Source organism: Hippoglossus hippoglossus, chromosome 10, assembly GCF_009819705.1.
Source record: "Hippoglossus hippoglossus isolate fHipHip1 chromosome 10, fHipHip1.pri, whole genome shotgun sequence".
NCBI classification, from domain to species: domain Eukaryota; kingdom Metazoa; phylum Chordata; class Actinopteri; order Pleuronectiformes; family Pleuronectidae; genus Hippoglossus; species Hippoglossus hippoglossus.
The window spans coordinates 13780765-13801074 of record NC_047160.1 but is presented as its reverse complement, the minus strand read 5'-3'; the positions used below and the strand labels follow the sequence as shown (position 1 = coordinate 13801074).

At 42.6% G+C, this 20310-nt stretch overlaps 1 protein-coding gene across 2 annotated transcripts in view; it reads right to left on the bottom strand.

Annotated features, from left to right (window-relative positions):
- Window positions 1-216: 216 nt before the first annotated feature.
- Window positions 217-20310, bottom strand: part of tsc22d3 (TSC22 domain family, member 3) — a 36325-nt gene continuing 16231 nt past the window's right edge. Inside the window, exons 1-3 of one of the 2 annotated variants that reach the window (XM_034597227.1) lie at window positions 3223-3760; window positions 2658-2709; window positions 217-2013 (exon numbers count right to left, since the gene is read on the bottom strand). In XM_034597227.1, the coding sequence (XP_034453118.1) occupies window positions 1744-2013; window positions 2658-2709; window positions 3223-3347 (447 nt within the window). In that variant the 5' untranslated portion in view covers window positions 3348-3760 and the 3' untranslated portion in view covers window positions 217-1743. Of the gene's footprint in view, window positions 2014-2657; window positions 2710-3222; window positions 3761-20310 lie in introns of those variants that run through there. The other variant, XM_034597223.1, reaches the window with a different exon arrangement.

Sequence of the window (20310 nt, the reverse complement as noted above, 5' to 3'; positions counted from 1 at the left end):
TAGATGTGTTGTTTACTTCAGCTCTTAGCATACCCAGACACTTTAGTTTCAAGTAAGTGTAAAATTACATGTTTGTTTTCTTTCCTGTTCTGTTTCTCTGAAGGAAACCCATAAGTGTCATACTTTAAATTCTGAATCTCTTGTTTGGATCAAAGTCCTGATCCAACATTGGTTTGTGTCATGCATGCTGTGAACAAAACACAGTGTGTCAACGTATTGCGTCATGTAAACACAAGGTTTATTGCAAAATGTGCAGCTGTATCCAAACACTTCAGTGAGCAACCATTTTTCCAGGATACTGTACAGCAACAACACCGTTATCTTTACAAAACACATAGAAACTTTAGCACTAGCTACGAACACAACTTCTCCCTGTGAAGTTTCACACATGGTCCTGGTTTTTCTGTTGTTTAGAAACAAACAAACAGGCAAAGTCTTTGGTAGCTAGAAAAACAACAACAGCAGAGTTCAAATCCTCTCTCACTACAGACAGGCACTGTTGTGATGCCATCGTTTTCAAGTCGGCATCTGAGCAAATTTAAAAAATGGACCAGATACTGGACGATGCTTAAAAAATAAAAAATAAATGCAGGAGTGCATCTGTAGCGAGGAAAGCAGTGGTTCGCTTTCTCGCCATCTCCACTACGTTTTTACCTCATGAGGTTTCGACCTTATGTACAATGTAGTTTTCCTTTTACTTTTAAGAGCGAGGCAAACAAGGCGAGCAGATGCCTGTTGCGCCCTACTTTATACATCTATATATATATATATTTATATATAACATCTTTTAAGACCACTGTACAATGCTCCTATTTTACAACAACTGAGTTTTGTTTCGAATCACAAACAAAAACAGAAGATATAGCAGGATTAATTTCCCCCATAAGCAGCAAGCCCCAACTGCAGAAAGTACAAGATTACATGTTCTGAATCATTACAGCACACTGGTCAGTCCACTGCAGCGTCCGCCAGCCGTGACTGGCAGCTTCTACTGCGGCGACCTCCGCGGCAGCTCATCCTGGTGATTATTCTTTTTAGGCATGAATAAAATGCACATGAACAAATGAGCAACACATTGCATGTACAGGAGAAAGTCCGAAAAGTTATGTGGCTGAAATGTTGTGGCAGGGAGAGTCCTTTGAAACTTGTATGTTTCGTGACTGGACAGATCTGCATGATGGGGCTCTCTTCTTCTTCCTCGAGACTTGGAGGAACGTCTCACACACGGGTCTCCTCTAGGCGAGCAGGGAATAAACTTTCCCCCTCGCGCACACTTTCCCAACTCGGCACCTGCAGGGCCAGCCCAGTCAACACCCTTCTCCTCCTCCTCCTCCTCCTCCTCCCTTCTCTCTAGTGCATAAGGGTGATGGCTGGAAGGGTTCGGCCAGGCAGGGGAATGCCCCCCCACCCTTCCTCTGTCTCAAAGCAAGCGCTCAGCGGTGACGAAGTCAGACCACTCTCTATTTCTCAGCGCTTTTGTCTACAAAAGAGAGACCAACGACAAAGAGCTGGACGGGATCAGAAGACGGGCCTGACACCACACCGGTCAGAGCGTCCCAGGTTCTGTTTTGTGCTCGTCAGTGTCAGCAGTTCTTTTGTGTCCCATCGATCATTTACAGCCCTGATGCTTCACCTTCACTGTCGAGAAGGGCTCTCAGCGGCGAATTTGTAACACTTTCATTCAAAATGGAGGTCCATTACTGTAAAGAGACAGTGGCTCTGCCCGCCCCAAGGCAGAGCCACTTATACAGCAGAGCCAGCGCTGTAGTTGCAGGTGTGCTGCTGCTGGAGGTGGTCCACGGTCACCTGGGCGCTCTGATTATCCAGCGGTAACAGCACATCTGTCGGAATGCGAGACTGGAACTTCTCCATCTGTTCTGGACTGGCCAGGTTCTTCAGCAGGTAGTTCTCCCTCTCAAGCTGGTTGTTCTTCTCCGCCAGCTCCTTGATCTGCTCTTTGAGGATCTCCACTTCCTCGCGCACCGCGTACATCAGGTGGTTCTTGACAAGATCCTGTTATGACACAGAAGAAGAGATGGATCAGTTTGGATACAAAAACAGAGAAATCAGCTTGGTTGCACATCAGATGCCAAAACAAAGATGAGCATTACCAGGAAAGTTTGCTTTGGGAACGCATCCATTATTTTGTCTGTTTACTTGCATTGATCTCTTTTTACATAAGGTAAACATCAAAGTACACTGTTTTACTTCCTGCCCCTGACTCCCACACGTTTTACTCTTCATCACATGAACAAAGCAGACCGCCTGTGCTGCCTTCACATGACTTAGACTTCCCTGTGCGTGCACACAGAGCTGGTTTTGTGCAGAACGCATTAGTCAGTGGGTTGTGATCGCTCCATACGTGCTGATGCACAACATCTAGGAGGCCAAACTAACAGGCCATCTAAAAAGCTCACATGTTATTGTACCATTTATACTATTTGCACTGGTTGTAATGAATCCATATGACTAGAAGCATTAGCTCACTGCTAAATGCTAATTGTGCATTGTACAAGTCATTCAACTGGGCCTCGAACACACTTTGGTTACAAAGACATGCATGTACAGTGTCGTGGAACCAAAACTCACGTGTTTGTCTGGTGATTTTGTGTGTGTGTTTGCATATGTATGTATGCGTGTGTGTGATCTCAACTCACCATTGCCTGTTCTATCTTGTTGTCAATGGCCACAACGCTAGCACCAGAGGCACTGCAGGAAAAAGAGAAAAAACAGAACATAAATGAAGAGTTCATAGATACAACTAATGTTGAGTTCCAGTCAAACAACTTGTTTCCAAACTACCAGTGTTTCCTGGAATCACTGCTCTACAACAGAAAGTGAAACAGAAAGGAAAACTTATCTACTTAATTATTACTATTATTATTATTACTATTATTATTACTATTATTGTTGTTGTTGTTGAGTCAGCTGCATGTTGACCATTAGACCGTTATGCTGTTATTCAGGTTACAGTGCATCACACTCAGTGAGTCTCCACTGTGCAGTTACATGTTCAAAGTCCAAATAAACCGCAACACAAAGACGCACGGAGACTTTGCAGGGAAGACAAACAACACCACCACGCACCGTGCACGAGTATTGTAAACCGTTCATGTGCAGGACAAAGAGCACGGGCCCGTGTTGGGTTCGAGTTAAAACAGGTTCATGAAGGAAACCGTTGTTTTGAAAGCGCAGCCCTGGCAGACCGGGCCCCGTGTTTACCTGTTGTCTAGTTTGACCGACACGACGTCTCCTCCGAGCAGCGAGGAGAAGAAGGAGATGGAGAAGTTATGCAACTGGTACACGGCCACCTCCATCGGGCTTTTAGCGAACATCTCCGTGCTCATGTTGAGGATCACGCTCGCTTGGATCACGCTTCTCGCCACGTTTGCGGCTGGGTGTTGTCCTCGCTGTGTATCCGGGGTTAGTGCGTTCGGGTTTCGGGTGGTAGCGATGCACTGAGCCGCTGCTGTGGAGCCCAGTGCTGAGTCTGCTGTTGAAGCTTCGCCGGTGTGAACGAGCGACTGTCTGCAGCCGCTTCCTGCCTCAGACCGCTATAAGAGCCGCTGCCTCCGTGACGTCATCTGACGCGAGCCCACTTTAGTGCAAAGGGAGTGGGTGGTGCTGCCTTCCCGTGCCGGAGGAAAAAAACGGATTTTATGCCATTGGCGTTTTTGACGCGGGTCCACGTTTACATAATAAAGCCAGAGGGAGGGATAATAAGGGACACGCGGTCACGAACCAATGGTCACGTATTCAGGGCGCCCAAATGTTTCTGTTTTATGACAATTTGATATTCATCTTACTGCTTAGGGGGATGTTTGTTTATTCTTTGGCACATAACATTCACATTTGAATAAGAATTCAGTAGCAACACAAAGAGCCTTAAATTATCATACAATCAAGTGCACCAGCATGTTTACAATTCTGTCACGTTTAGTGTTTTAGTCTTTTTTTCATTCTTTTATGATTGTGTTCATATTCGTTTTTATGCCATTTTAGATACATTTTTAATTGTGTGTTTTTAATCGTGAAGCAGTTTGTAACTTTGTTTTGAGAAGTGCAAAAATGAAAAAGATATTATTATGAACATAATCATTATCATAAACATTCAGAGCATTAGTGTAACCCAAACTACTGTCGTTTGCAGAGTTAATAATACTTTTAATTTGTTACTTTGTATTTTTTTACTCAATAATTGGCATTAAATAAAATAAAAACAGGAATGGTAATTTTAATGAATATGCAATAAAGCAGATACTTCAGTTGAAATTCAGTATAAGGAGCATTTTTTTGTTATAACATCAAAATAAACTCACCACTGCACAAACACAGATTGTAGATACAAAAGTGATGTAAGTTGATAGGCTTGCATTGTTTTATTTTGATTAATAGTTATCAAACCTTAACTAATCAATGACAAAACAACTTTACGTCATCAGTCCAGTATAATAAGTCACCTGTCGTGTTTATTCTGCAATGCAGTACAAACTACACATCTCAATTCAGTCCATTTGTAAAAAAAACTAAAGTCACTGGAACATTTTATATTGGATTCTACTTTTTATCTTTTGTAAACAAAAGCGCTCCTTGAAAAAACGAGCTTTAGAGGAGCACTTGAACGCAGCACTGCACATGCCCTGCTTCTGAACCTTTCTTCTTTCTCTTTATTCAACCCACAGACCAAAACTGTGCAGAACTCATGTCAATAAACAACAACATCATAACCAACAGAACATGTATAACCTGCGAAGCTTTGTACAAATAACTAACTTGTGTTGCTCTTAAAATGTTGCATAGCGCAAGGTTTTGTCTCATTTGATTTTTAACTAAACCATGATTTTTAAATATGCTTCTGTGTCTAGTATGTTAAAGGGGTCTTTATTTTCCAACTGAAAACTGAATTATTCTTCTAACTGCCTATGATTATTTTGCTACTCTTATTCTAATGATGACAACATGTTATTGTCCCCATGCTTGTTGTGCAGATGTGTCACAGAACATGCTTCAACGGAATTTCCTGCACGGTGCACATGTGCACATGTGCACACAGGTGAACATCTGCTGCAGCTGCCGCTGCACACAGGTACTTTTCCATCAACTTTCACTGTAAATTTCCCCTGCAGTATATATCTGAACTCTATTGGTCTCTAGTGGTGAAACAGTAGATCACACCACAGCCCCTGCAGTGGACACTGTTCAGCTGTTCCTGGACTCATGTGTTGACTAAGTCATTTTCCATAACCCTTTTTTTCCTGCTCCATAAGTTCACAGTTCCGGAAAAATACAGGTTGTTTGTCTTGCTTGGAAAACATTTGGAAAATTCTCAAGGGGCACTCAATGCCATTTAGTTATTTATTTAGTAATTTATTTACTTATGCAATGCTGTTCTTATCACTGACTCCTTACTTTCTTTACTTTAGTTTTCATTGTACTGCAGTTCACCCTCATTCGTAAGCCACAACATAGTCAAGGGTACTTTAAGGTAACGCAGACAGGTATTTGTTGTGTATACTACCACATAACTATCCACTCTACTCAACTGGCATTCAGGACTCGGTATGGCTCAAAAACCGAGGCACTGTTCCCCGCCGTGTGACCTCTGTCACTTCAGATAGTCTTTTGAACTTGCATGTTGCTGCATGTGACGGGAGTACACTCATACCTCATGCAAAATGTAACAAACAATTTGTGGTGTAAGGCCGACCACAGAAGACGCCGACGGAGGAAAACATACCTGCTGTCTCTTTTTTCTTTGTCTCTCTCTACAGCATTTTCCACCACACACTGACAGTGGCTGTTATTGAGCAATACACCTTGTTTTCACTGAGGTGTCCTTGCAGGTTTTAATAGCTGTAATGTCATTGCCCAGCATGTCTCAGCTGCCACATTATGTTCCCTTTTGTTGTTTCAATTATCTGATTCGATCTTGATAATAAGCCACTTAAATCTCTGTTAGGGAGCCACTGGTGCAATATCATTTTTCTTCCAAATCACCAGCGATTTGTAGAACATTATCAACTCATCAAAAAAAAGAAAATTAATGGAACTTCCTTCTGAGTGCACGGACCTCACGTCAAACACTAGTGTTCCAGCATAATTTGGTTTGTTATAGTTCATAAAATCCACGTTTCTTCAGTTTTATCCTATGAAGAACAATAGCTCTGTCCTCTTATAATAACACAATAAATTAGTATTCTGGAGTCCACACATTTTAACTGACAATATAGTGGGAAATTGGTTTTCCATGCAAATTTACTGTGAGACAGCAAGATTGGGAAGATGGAAAAGCATTTCAAATTACAATAAATGACCCAAGGCCCTTTCTGTTTTCTGTTCTACTGAACTAGAGGTCTTAGGTGCATGGACAAGGTCTTCTGGAGAAAAAGGAGTTGTGTTACGTGACAAAATGTTCAGAGTGGAAGGGCTGACTTTTGGTAGGCCTAACAAGGATAAGCAAAAAGCAGATTGACTGGGTATTAGGGCCCGTAGTGGCTGTCGTCTGGCATTCCGTGCTGTGGCAGTATAGCCGCCAGGTTTAATATCAGGCCCTGTTCTAGTGATAAGGGGCTGAGTTACCTTGCCCCGCTGTGATAGTCCCATTTAGGAGGGACGAGTCACAACAATTACCTGTGGCTCAGCTGAGACATATAACTGCAGACAGTGGGGAGCCGTCCTGTTCCTTTCCACTGAAACGCACCAGATAAGCCGAAGGCACCAAGATGAGGACAGTCATAACCTTCCTGCTTTCTGCACGTCTACAACTGCGTCAATACAAATCCTAACAAGTAAAAGATATTTACACAAAGTAGTTTGTTTAAAGATATTGACCTATGCTACCTTTTCAAGATACAGCACCCCTCATATTTCTGTGGAACACTTACTGCCCAACCATGTTTGGCATGTGGCAAACCCAGTGAGTCACTGTAAAGCTAGGCCACGGTTTGCATCAGATGTCCCCGGTGCAAGAGCCAACTGCATTATATAAAACTGTGATTCATCTGCACCAAAAGCTGAAGACAAACGAGGCTGAGACACGCCGCCGGCTTCCCAGCTTTTGTTTAGCAAGGCTTTTGAGGTTTTTGAGACACCAGATATAAAATGTAAACAATACAGCCCAATGAGAAAGAGCGACGAACAATTCCAAAGAGATTAAAACACTTCTATTGGATTAAGATTGCTTAGTTTTGCGGTGTTCGTCCCATCTGCACACTCACAATTAGGAATGCAGGGTGTGTATGGGAGTGTGCCCATTGGCCGCAGCCAGAGAGCGGCTCAGAGGAAGCTGTATGTGAGGGCAACACGACCGACTACAGCCAATGAATACTGAACACTCTCCATACATCAGGGCAGCCAGAGGCAGTCATTGAGGCAATCGTCTCATCAGCGCTGCAAGCACAATACCTAATACTGACATTTAGAGATAGATGTTGAATAGTATTTCCAAATACTAGATATACATTAGAGAAATGGAGACGAGTGAGTCATATGGAGAACAGGTTGCAGCTTCACTTACTGTTGCCAAGTAATGCTATGAAAACAGTTTTTGGCTTCAAATGACTCATAATGCGACCATCCACTCTGAGTGGAGCTGCAGGACGAGCCATATTTCATGACAAATACAGCACCCACAGCTCTACATCATCTAGACACTGACACACAGCTGTTACCGTCCATCCTCTCCTGAATTGTCTTTAATGTGCACATATGTCACTGTCACGAGTCACTGTCACGTCCAACACCCACTTACACACAAGACAAACTCTCCTGGCTGCTACCCTCTGCTGCCCCACTTACCGCCGATCTAGCCTCTTGAACAGATTTGGTGAGTAAGAGGGCGAGTAGCTTATGGCTCTCTCCGGGAAGCTGAAGTGCTGGTGGTGGCAGCAGATTCTGTGGTGTGGCTCGGCCAGCCGGAGGGCACATACGGTCCTGGGAGAAGGCAGCCGAGGCTCGACAGAGGCAACATGGGCGAGACGTGTCTGAGAGTGTCCCATCTTGGCTTCCAAATGGACGCCTGTTTGCGAGGCAGGACTCCTTTGACTGCTCGTCCACTGTCCTACTGTTGTTTGTTCTCAACCAATGTGTACTCAGAGCACAAAGGAACAATTGAGCTCTGGCGATACCTCTGGATATGCAGCCATAACTGTGAGTGCCATGCTCAGACTGGCACTCGTATTGTGTGTCTCCAATTCAGTGGAACACAATGGCCCCAGAGTCACAATACAAATGACCGTTTCCTGAAATGGTTCATCTCCACAGTGCAGTAGTGTCAGACAGACAAGGCAGGACATCTCTCACTTAGGATATTTTCACACCTTTAATTCTGATCCATGGTCCGAACCAGGGATCATGTCTCTGTTACATTGTTTACATTTGATCCAGTAAGTTTTGGTTTCACCTTGCAATTTAGGGAGCGTGCAATTCAACTTTTGTATATCATACATATGTCCTGTTGTCATCACCTACGTGGCCTGTGTCTACCTCTATTTGATTTGATTGCAGACGGGCCTGCATCTGACATTTGCATGTTGTCAAGTTGTCTATTGTATTTGCTAACTATTTTTGAATAAAGTCCATAGAAGAATCTAGTGTTTCTGTTTGGGTGGAGAAAATGAATGAACCATTTCACTTTGTTAATTTTGTTGCCACTGTAATATCATTATATTATAGCAGCAAAATAAACATCCTTGTCGTTCAAACACTATATCAGCAGACGTGAGGACTACAAGCAATCCTGCGAGCAACTTCAGCTGTCCAAAAAATTGTTTTAAACATCTAAATCATGCTTCAGTTTAACCCAGACCCATAGCACCTCTTTAGGTCGGACCAAACTTTGATCCATTGTGGCACCTTTCACTTCTGTTATTGCAGAATCAACTGAAAAATCTGTTGTGAAAGCGCCTTTACTTGGCCTGAAATCAAGTGATAATTTGCCAATTTCTGGGTGAACTATGAATACGCAAGAGTAGTCTTTCCTGTCACTGTTTATAACACACAATATTTATCCTTTACTGGACGGGCTGAAAAAGAAAAATGAAGCGTATACACACTTCTCCAGGCACCACTACAACACCGCGTACCTTGTTTATTCAGTGATAATGTGGGTAGTAAATCATAGTTGGTTCATGATGTAAAACAAACTTGTCCTCCTTATAATGACCTTGTCTTGCAGCAGACTTTCCAAAACACTAGAGCAAATATCATATTCTTTGCTCACTTATACGACCACCTGCTACGCAACATGGAGATACTGTTTCACAACAACTTCTGATTCGTAACTTTAAGTCAGTTAAGCAGATGAATTAGCTCAGTGGTTTCTTATGTAATGCTTCAGATTACGTGTGTGGCACGCACAATCCCCAAAACACTTTTGAGATTCTGATTAAGTGGGTTTGCCCCTTTCGGAAAGCCTCTTTGTCATCATGGCTGTAATTAATGTACTACTGATTTGGAGACCTATTGGTGCAGGTAAAGGTGTAACAGAGAAACGTAAGCTGCTCTTGTCACGATCACTTACATGCTGCTTTCTCGTTTGGCAGTTCTGCATGAATGCTTCACATCTCTGTCTCAATTTAATCCATTTTGCTGGCAAGTGGAAAGTTCAGATATTTGACACGGTACACGGTATGTGATGCAGAGACAGAGTTTGGAGTTACATGACAGATAAAACCGGTTTCTGCATGCTGCCTTTGGCTTTCAAGATTCACCACATAGGTAATAATGTTGCGACTAATTGTTATCTCTGCCCAGGAGGCTCTGTTTTTTTTTGCCGTGTGTCTGTCTGTCTGTCTGTTGCATGACCCAAGGAAGAGTCCGGTCATTCCAGATCCAGAGAAATGGGCGTATTCCCCCGCTTTCCTTAACATGGCGAGATGGGGCGTTGGCCGTGGTGGGGTTATGCGCTCTTTGAGTGCCCTTCTTGTTTGTTTATGACTTAAGTTTAGCATGATGGGACAAATGTGATGTAATGCGTGCAGGGAGGGAGCGTCAAGCCCATCTGTTGACACCATCAAAGAGAAAGCTTCATTCAGTGTCTGTCTGAAATGTTAGTTTGTTGTTTAGACTTATACATATTAATGGAGCAAATTAAAAGTAACTATCATTTGATAGGTGTCATTTGGTTAAGTGATTTCCTATACCCCACTTTCACTAACTCAATAAACTAGCTGTGGGATTTCTGTTTCACTTAATAATAACTGATCACAATGTTCTCACGCAGCATCATCAGAGGGAGGAGATGACTCGTACTGGGCATGTTTACACCCATCGTGTCAGGATCAGTTCCTTGGAAAAACTTTAACGAGAGGATTAAGACATTTGATACTTGTTTTCACCTTTGCCAGTCAAATTTAATTGGTTGGTTGTTCTTATGGTTTTCTTTTTTTCTACCATCTACAATTTCATGACTTGTCATGTTAAAAGACAAGCCGTCTTTTTCTGTAATGTATAGTTTATTTTTCTTTAGCTGAAACTTTCTCCTCTGCTGAAACCACTGGGTAACATCACAGCGACTATATATCTTAGTTTCTTTGCAAACCACTTGTTTTTGTTTTTCTAGTGGTGCCATGTAATTGCATGTTCTCTGACAATTATCTCCTCACACACATGACCAATGCTGTCTGTACAAATATGAATAGACACATCCAGAAGAGTGCATTACAAGATGCTTATCCATCTTATCGTTTCGTTTTAAGTAACAGCAATTCAGTTCTGTGAATATCGGGATCAAATGAATTAGGGGTAAAGACAAAAATAAAACTCACTTGTGCTTTCATGAAAGCAGAGATGTCATAAATCCTGTATGAATGGAATCATGGTACAACCAGGTTTCATGCCCCTGTGTTAGTCAAAGTCCTTAAAAGTTACAATATGTAATGTAGACATCAGGACTAAGTCTGCTGTGTGAAACCGCTTTACTTGTTTTCAGACATGCACTGAAGTCTGGATATTTTCCAGAAATCTTTCGGAGGGGCTGTATGAGTCATTGTTACAGAAGGAGTGAGCCCATGTGAAAAAAATGACAGCGAGCGATTTGATATGTTGATGACGTTTCTAACATGCAATGGATGCAAAAGTGAAAAAAACAAAAATAATATAAATATGTCAGGTTGAAAATGAATGACTTCAAGACGTCAACTTGGGAAGACAAAACCATTTATGAGCTTTTGATGAAATGTCCTGCCTCCTGCTTGCAATACCAAGGCATCACAGCTCGCCTGAATGTTTCAGACATGTTCCTGTTGCTGTGAACGCGTCTGACTCTGAGTATGTCCTGCTGTGTTCTTCATATGTGAACAGCAAACTGCCTGGACCCAATTTTCAGTCCATTTTCAGGAGCTGAAAACTTCTTTAATTTGAGACACAGGCCCCTATAGAGCCACGCTTACATAGGTCGCTGCAGAAAAGTTTTATTGTGATTTTCATGGTAGGAAACATTGCGCCACTTCTTCTTTTCTAATTGAAGCTGAAATCAGAAGACGTCACAAGCAGGCGTATGTGTGTTTGCTCACATCGCTGCCTTTCAGCATCTGTGGAGGATTGTATTTCATGGATAAGTCCCTTGATAGAAGATCTCCTTTGCTATGTAACATCTGCCTGGGTGACATGCAACTCTTTGATCATAACTTCTAAGAAGACAAGATGGGAACTTGCTTTCCTTGAATCAGTTTCCTGAGATAACACGACGGCCCACTTTCATGCTTTGATTACCAGAAATTACAACACTTAATTTCAGTAAACATGAAATGACGTACAGTTCCTTTACAGTAGCCTTCACCGGAACTAATAGCAATTTACAGCAGGATGAGGTGCGCTGGAGCAAATGGTGCTGCGCCGTGTAAGGCCGTTAACAAGCTCGGGGTCCCCGCAGCATCTGGCACTGGCCTGTGATTCAGCAGAAGTCAGACAGCTTCAGGCCATAATGTATAGATGTACAGTACCTTGTGTTCTAACAGGGGAATGTCCTGGCTAAACTTACAGTGAAAACTGAAATAGAGCCAAGTCCCAGAGGAGTGAGTTGAGGAAGCATTGCAGTATGTCCGGCCGTATTCGTACCCCCAACCCTGCATTCCCCCCAAAAGAAGTAACTGTATGTTCTAGTCCATAGCCCATAGGATTGCCATCTGTGTTTTAGTGCAAACATGTGTACACACACATAACAAATCTGTCTGCTCTGGAAGAGCAGGGATTTAACTCTCAGTTAAGTGATCTCGCTAATAACCCTGTGCGGCTCTACGAAAGGTCAAAGGCTGTGAACCCAATTGACCAGGCAGTGATAAACAGCAGTGATCATTGTTATTAGCTGTGTCGAAGCCCTTTGACTCGTCACGGGTCGCCTAGCTTATCACAAACCTTTATGAGAGCAGTGGGGCGGTTCATTCTTTTTTCTGTTCTGCTGTATTTAAAATTAACACCACACAGGTTTGAATTCTAAAATAACTCTTTATATTTCTGAAACAAAAAAAAGGTACGAGAAAGGTTTTGCCTCCTTAATGTAACACAAAGCAAGAATAGCGATGTTCAAAGCGATGAAAAATATATCACCCCCGAGTGGCAATGGCTGCCACTTTGCATCATGACAACTGTGATATATACGTCTGTTGGATAGATCATATCCCAGAACAAAAGGTTACAGAGTTCAGTGCCATCTGTCTGTGTTCATCTGTTCCTCCAGTGCAAAGTGTACCTCAGCTGTCTGAGTCGTGTGGCTGTGCGTCAGAATGCTGACATCAGGCTATAAGATACAGGCTGCTCCAATACTCCATCACAAGACTGTCATGATGCTGAGAAGTGGAAATCTATAGTCATGTGCTGCGAAACTGATCGATCCTGCAGGAAAATCAATGGGCTCGACACTATCAGCTCGAAGTTTCACTTTTTACTGAAAACTGTTGGGCTGAAATGAGCTGCACATGGAGTTTAAACATTGATATGTTATTTGGAAAATTGTTTTGGCACCACACATTTATCATAAGCAAAGAGGGCTATCACTGAGAAGACTGGTGACGTTGACGACTGAGAATCGAAGAATCTTTGGACATAACCACTGAATTGCCTCATGAGTTTTTAAAGAGGACAAAAGACAATCCAAAACTTCCAAAAAAGTGACAGAGAATATCTTGTATTGGATTGAGGGATGACGAGAGGCAATTATGAGTAATTTTACTGATTTGTTCTTTCTGGAAAATAAATTGCAAAATTTGTGGTGTTTCGCCTTTGATCAAATTTAACAAGAAAGCAGCACGGTGATTAAACTCCTCAATTAGCTGCATATAAAATTTCCTTTTTCTGTTTTTCTTCTTTGCCAAGACATCCATCACTGTAATTGTATCTAATTTTATTCTTTTAATCCAGTCCTCCCTGTCATCTCTCCCTCTTTGCATCTCCCCACTTTTCCCATCATGTTCCCATCCAGCTGACCTTGCAGCTGCGTGACCTGAGTCACCATCAACTGGGACAACACGGAGGGAGCTGGGCCCTCGATGAGCCGTCCCCCGGTGTGTGTTTGTGTGTTTGCGCGTGTTTTTGTTTGCCCGCGTGTGTATGCCGATGTGTGCGGTCGGCCAGACGCTTGCACACGCTCGCATGCTCATGCACGTCTGGCCTTGTCAACAGGGTCTGGATTTAAGTGGATGATAGGCACCCTGCTATCTGGCGCTGTCGGTGTCGTCCGCACACTGAATCGTTCCCACAGACTCCAGCAGGCTTCTCTGCTGAGAATTAAAGCTAATCCTTTGTCACCTGCGAGATGACGAAGGGGCAATGATTCAGTTCCCAGGGAGAACTTGAGACAAGTCATTGGCGGTCATTGCTGAAGGAAAGTGCGTTAACAACTCAAATCTATCAGTAGAAGCATAAATCCTATTTACAATAGCTATTGTTTGATTTTTTTGTGTGAAATCCTTTCAGCTCCATGGCCTCCATGTAATAGATATCAGTGACCACAGCAGCATTTTTACTAAGTTGCTCATATTAGCCTGAGGAAGTTTCATCAGCCCCCGAATTAAACTGATCTTTTCAAGCCAAGAAAATCTAATCAATCTCCTCCAACAAGACCACAGGAATGACTCAGATCAGAATTCACTCACCTTCCCCGTGTACGCAAAGCTTGCTCTGACTCAAACAAGAAATAAAGACACATCAATGATAACATGCAATTGATCTGCTGCAGGTATATGTATTACATTATATGTATATGTATTACATTAGTAAAACTGGAATGGCACTTGGAGACATACGTCCGCCAAGGCCCTCACACCAGATTGAACACTCTCATAAATGTCAGTCCCCTAAACTTGCTGGATTTTTTTTTAATGTGTTATATATTCTGAAATCAGTTTATTAGTTTTTGCATAATCCTGCTGACAAACAAACAAACCAACTAACAAACAAACAAACAAACAAACAGACAGGGGCAAGACAGTGTAACACCCTCAAAAGGAGCAATGCTTTTAAATTGTATACCATTTATTTTGTACGTTATATCACTTCAATCAAACTGGGAGCTATATACATTCTGTGCAGTCAAACATCTATAGGCCAGGGACAACTTCTCCATATGAATGTACTCCTCAGCTCTTTCGGCCAGGGATCTTACCCCCTGCTCGTGTTTGAACTTGAGGCAGCACTATTGAAACCTTGGATTGATCGCCACAGACACAGCATCTGTGCAGTTGGCCATTAAGCTGCGCTGTGTTCATATGTAAATATGCACATAAATTCTGCCGAGCCATACAGTTGCTTTTAAGCCATTCATATGGCACTTTTACTCTCGCTCTAGGGGGGGACGTGATATAACTCAGAGTGCAGCTGTGAAGTGGTGCAACTGGGGAACTCATGTATATTCAGCACCTTGTATAACTCTCCCCACTAAATAACGTCACGTATTAAAACCATTCAACTTTGGAGACCGAAAGAAGCACAAGGGCGATAGGTCTGTGCCGTCCCACAGAGGTACAGTGTGCGAACAGAGAGGAGGGCTGGAGCCTGAGAGAACATCGTGTACACAATGTCTCCTCAGCCTGTCTGCATGGTGAGGATCGCCTACCTACGGCTGACGGGCAGAGACAGAGGAAGAGCAGGCCAGATGCGTGGGCCCCGTTCAACTGTGTCTTAAAAGGAAACATGTTGCGGGTTTAATAAAAGAAAGCCTCAAGAAACGCTAATGAGAAAGTGCAATTATAAGGCGGCTCCATCTCCTTCAAGAGAAACACTGAAGTGTACATCCAGATGTTGGCCACCCGCATTAAAACTGTAAAACAAATATATTCTGGCTGTAAACGCACACGTTACATCATCATTCTCGCTGTTACATTCGGTAAAGTTAATGAAGAAATGCGTGTTAATCGTGATGCACTTTAAAGAAGAATAAAGTGAGAGCAGTAAATGCAGCCTTGAAGATGCTTAACCTATTATGTTCAATCCCTGATATGGTCTTAAACTGTGTGAATATGCAAAGAATTAAATAAATCACCAAGTTCCTATAATCTCCTTATAATTATGTTAAAATGTATTATTACATGTTTCTGAAGTAGTAACCACTGCTGTACATCCATGTATGTACTTTCTTAACTTCAGCAATGTTCTATACTGCTGCCCTTCTATACTGCTGCCCTTTCCTCACATGGTATGTGTGAGCGGTATGTAACAGTATATCTCTCACTGTACACATAGACATGTACAAGTCCGATTCCATTGTGGAGATGCCTGTGTGGTTATAAATTAACTAAGAATCCCTCACTCGCCTCCTCTTTGCTGTGCTGTTGAGCTGTGGCTGTAACACGTATGACTTCTAAAAGCTCAGCCTGCCTCCGAAGGACTAAACATGTAAATCAGGCTGTATATATTCATTAGGGTTACGTTAGTCACAGTTGTGTCTTAAAACAAGTTTTGTGATTAGTACGGTTAAAATGTTTCCTGCATTTCCAAGGCGATTCAAAATCTGCATCAACCTCAACTATCGTCTTGTGTTGTTTCTCGTGATTGATATCAGTCCTGCAGGATTTATACTGTAACACAAGCGCGCCATTTCAGGATGTGACTCAGCCAAGGGAAGGATCAGTATCAAAAGCCGCTGTGTGATCCAAATAAACTGGGAACAGAGTGATATCCAGCCCTGGGAGTTGACAGGAACCCCAGCCTATCCTGCCTTCAAAAAGGCCAAAATGCCTCGGTCAGAGATGAAAGTCTTATAAGCTTCACTGATTGGTCATTTGAGAGTTGTTTGTTGTTTTTGTTTGGTCACAGTTCATTTGAAGACGTGCAGCAGGGTCGAGAAGGAAGGAACAGACAAGAAGTTGACTTCAGGATATTTGCTGACAAATGCATTACATAGACAATTACATAATAAGTATAAAGCATCTATAATATCGAAGTAACACATTACATTCACCGAGTTTAGAGATGCCTGATGTTTTTTAGGCTACTTTGACCTGTGAGTGTGACTGTGACAAAACAAATGAGGAGAGCTTGTCTTTTCCTAATGGATCCTTCTTGACAACACCTTTCTGCAAACAGCTGCTGATATATTTTTCAAAACCAAAGGAGGTTTTGAGGTTGGGACAAGTTTCAAGGGGAATAGTTTGTTTGCTGCTTTGAAAATACAAACACATGTTGATGATGGCCATCGAGTTGAATCTTGCATTTAGCATCGACTTCAAACATTTCCATAAAATTTGAGGCTTTTACTGCAGATGATAGTCTGACAGCGAAGTTGAGGTTCAAGCTCTCCACCCAGAAACAAACAGGAAAAACTTCCACTTGAAGCGACTTGAACTTGAACTTGGTCTGAGTAAACGAGGCAAACTTGTCTTTTGGAGATGTAATTTTCCCGGTCTCCAAGCAGCACAGCCCTAGTTATCTGCCATACCAGTCGTTGTATAAAGGCCAGGGTAAACAATAACGTTTGCACTGGCTGGCTTCCAGCGTCTCCTCAAGAGGTCCAAAGTTCACTTATGAAACCACAGAGCTCTCTCGTATCTGTTTGGCATCCAAGCGACAGGTACACAATCGCACTGCCATGCAAGTAAAGGTTTGCGTTCAAGCGTGGACGCCAATGCCGTGGATGCAAAAACGACAAACACAGATCAAGGCACGTAGGCACACATTCGCAGAAATTGTCATGCATATATGCAAACAATTTTAGAAGCCACTTACGTATGCAGAAAAGCTCAAACAAACACACACACAAATGCCTTCCAGCAACAAGCACGACACACTGTGTTTTTGTCTCTGTCTGGACGTGTAGAATTACAGTGTTTGGCAGGCGACTGCTCACATTCTTACGACACTGAAATAGAGAGATTATTTATCAACTTTACACCTTTCGTAGGACTGAGCTCTTTTCCATACTGGATTAAAGACACTTTAGACAGAAATGTTCGAAGAGATTTAAAGATTACGCCTGCAAGAGTATGGGATCAAGAAAAAGTGACAAACTCAATTCTAAAATGCCATTCAGTGGCATCAGTCCAAATGAAAACTATTTCAAAACTGCAAGACAAAAGAGCGTGTCGATAATGATGGCTTGGTTTGAGATCTGATGGAAAGAAATCTGAGGCTGACGTAAAATTTCTAATCAGATCTGACCTCTGCGCAAGGAGCTGAGCCCTGTGTTGTTTTCAAGATGGACCGATTTTCCATGCATGCGCTGTTTGAGAGCCACTTAGCTGTCACCTTTTCTTGTGCCCTAATCACACGAGTCCCTGCAATGATGGAAGAGGTTCTCACCAGCATTGTCATGTCTCGACTTATCAGCACAGCAAGGTGCTGAGGGAGGAGTGTCGGGGAGTTTAAAATGCAATTACTTGTTAGTTAGTAACACAGCATTCAAAAGTGTTCCCTGGATAGCAATCGCAACTAATCAGAGAGGACTAGGAGAAGTCAGGGAGGTGGAACACTCAGGTGTTGCTCTGCAGAGCAGCGATCTGATCCAGGATTATCTTTGGCTTGGATACTGTAAGAACACAAGAGCAGGCTGCAGCGCATCATGACACAGGAGAAATATGCCAGGCTCAGCTTTGTTGTTCCTGCATGGAAGAGCAAGAATGTGGCATGATGTTTATCAGACACAGCTAGGTGCTATATGCTACATCTATCCTTCAGTCCAGCCAACTGTATTGTTTCAATACGCACAACTAAGTTTCAGTTACCCTGAAGTCCAAATTACAAAACACAATAGCGGTGAAGGTTCCTGCTAAGGTTTGCCACTGAGTGTGTGATGTCTGATGTGTGCGTTTTTTGGAATAGTTTTGTTGTTTTATTTGCCATTGTGCTTTGTGCTTTCTTATTGTTTGGTGATTTGCACTCCTGGGCCACTGCACAAAGTGGCTTATTGAATTCACATTTCTGGGAAGACCACTGACCATGTCAAGTAAATACAGCTCAGATCTTGTGTCCTTTCATTATATTGGTTCAGTGTAAGATTTCCATCTATCTCAGTAGATTTTCAAGATGTGAAAACGGTATTATGCAAGCATGTGGTCTCCGTTGTTATTACGGTAAATTAACATATGAATTGTAAAATGAAACTAATGTCTGTTCAGCTGTATGAGCAGTTTTGAGGAACTATTCCAGGATTTGCAGAACTGAAATAAAATCGGGTGTTTCAAAGTTTCCCACACCCAGTGGATAACTCCTGACCTGTATGCACTCACTCACATACACACACACCCAGTAGACTGCACGCGATAAGTCAAAAATGCCAACTCATTGTATTTGTTTTCTAGCGTATGTGACTTCTTCAGACCAGTTTAATGACTGTGATGTTCTTTCTTGGTAAAACTATAATTATAGTCCAACCACAAAGGCAGGAGTGTGGCGCCTGCGAGGCAGCTGCCAGTGTTTACTACAAGGATACCCCCCATAAAACCATAACAGCAATAGTATGAGTATATGCCCCTTATTTTTTTCTCGTGTACATTTCATTGATATAATGGCTGATTTGGCTGTGCAACTTCTGTGTCTTGCCTGCCACCTTGTGCACAGTCATTTGTCTGCTCTCTGTGTCATCCGGGGTCTTTTGTTTGTGCGGTCTTGGTTTGCTCCCCCCGCCTCCTCTTCTTCTTCTACTCCTTCTTCTTCTCTTTACATGCTGCACGCCTCCTCCTCAAACAGCTATATTGTTCTTCCTGTTTTAAAAAAAATTTTTTTTATTCACAGTGTCTCTGAGCAGTAACTCATCTCTGACTGACAGGCTTCGGGACACCCTAAACCCAGGACTCTTCCCTCGAGGCAAACATCCTGTCTCTGACCTGTCTCACATTCCTTGTTGTCTGGTACGCCCTCGCTTATTTTCGGCACAGGTGTTGCCATTGTGGCGTACATTTTCCAGTGATGGGGACATGCACGCGGGAGTGAGACTGCGCTCTGTGTATGTAATCGTGAACAGTGTCTGAATGCAAGGTGGGAGGAGTCACAGTGAGAACAACAGCCTTGTGCACAGTGAGTGGTCCCATATCTGGGCTGTGTTCTGAGTAAAGGTGAACTCCCAGTGATGCCGTCATGCACCTCACTCCATGTTGTGAAAAATATAAAACAAAGAAATAGGAACAAAGCCTCTATTATCTGCTGCAGTGCTGCAAGTATAATTTAGACTGAATTATAGGTGTCTGCTTTTGTGAGACATGACCCACACGTATACGCATATAAATACACACAAGCTTATTTATGATAAATGATCTGCGTTCAGGCACTTTTTGATGCACCCATGGAAGTTAAGGAAGTGTTGCAAGATTATTTCCTTTCACATTGAAATACAGCTAACCACATTTTGAGGCAATACTCCTTCCGTTCAAGCTAAAAGGACGCTGTGTAGTTACCACAACATATTTCTTATAATGTCTTGATATCCAAAATAAAAAGTCTCCAAGCCATCAAAGCCCAAATGATCACAATAACAAGAATCCGTGGTATCTGCTTTCATCAGAGCACAGTTCACCGGATACTCTGTGTCTGCGCTTGCCGGCCCCGAGGACAGCCCCTCGCTTTGTATCAAAGACTGAGCGGAGAGCTCACGCCAAAACAGGAAAATGCAAAAATGAGGAAGAGAAAAGAAGAGGAGAGAGAGAGAGAGAGAGAGAGAGAGAGACTGGCTGGTTTAAGAGAGGAAGGAGAGGGCTTTCACAGCTGTTGTTAGGCAGTGTTTCCTCTGATAGGAGGTGTTGGCTGTACTCCCAGTTCTTTAAGTAAACTGTCAAAAAAACTTGGTTACCTTGAGATACGAGGGGAGGAGCTTGTTGTTGAGCTTGAGAGAACAAAGGTACAATAGAGTCTTAAATGACAATGACGTGAAAATCGAAATGTTGTTTA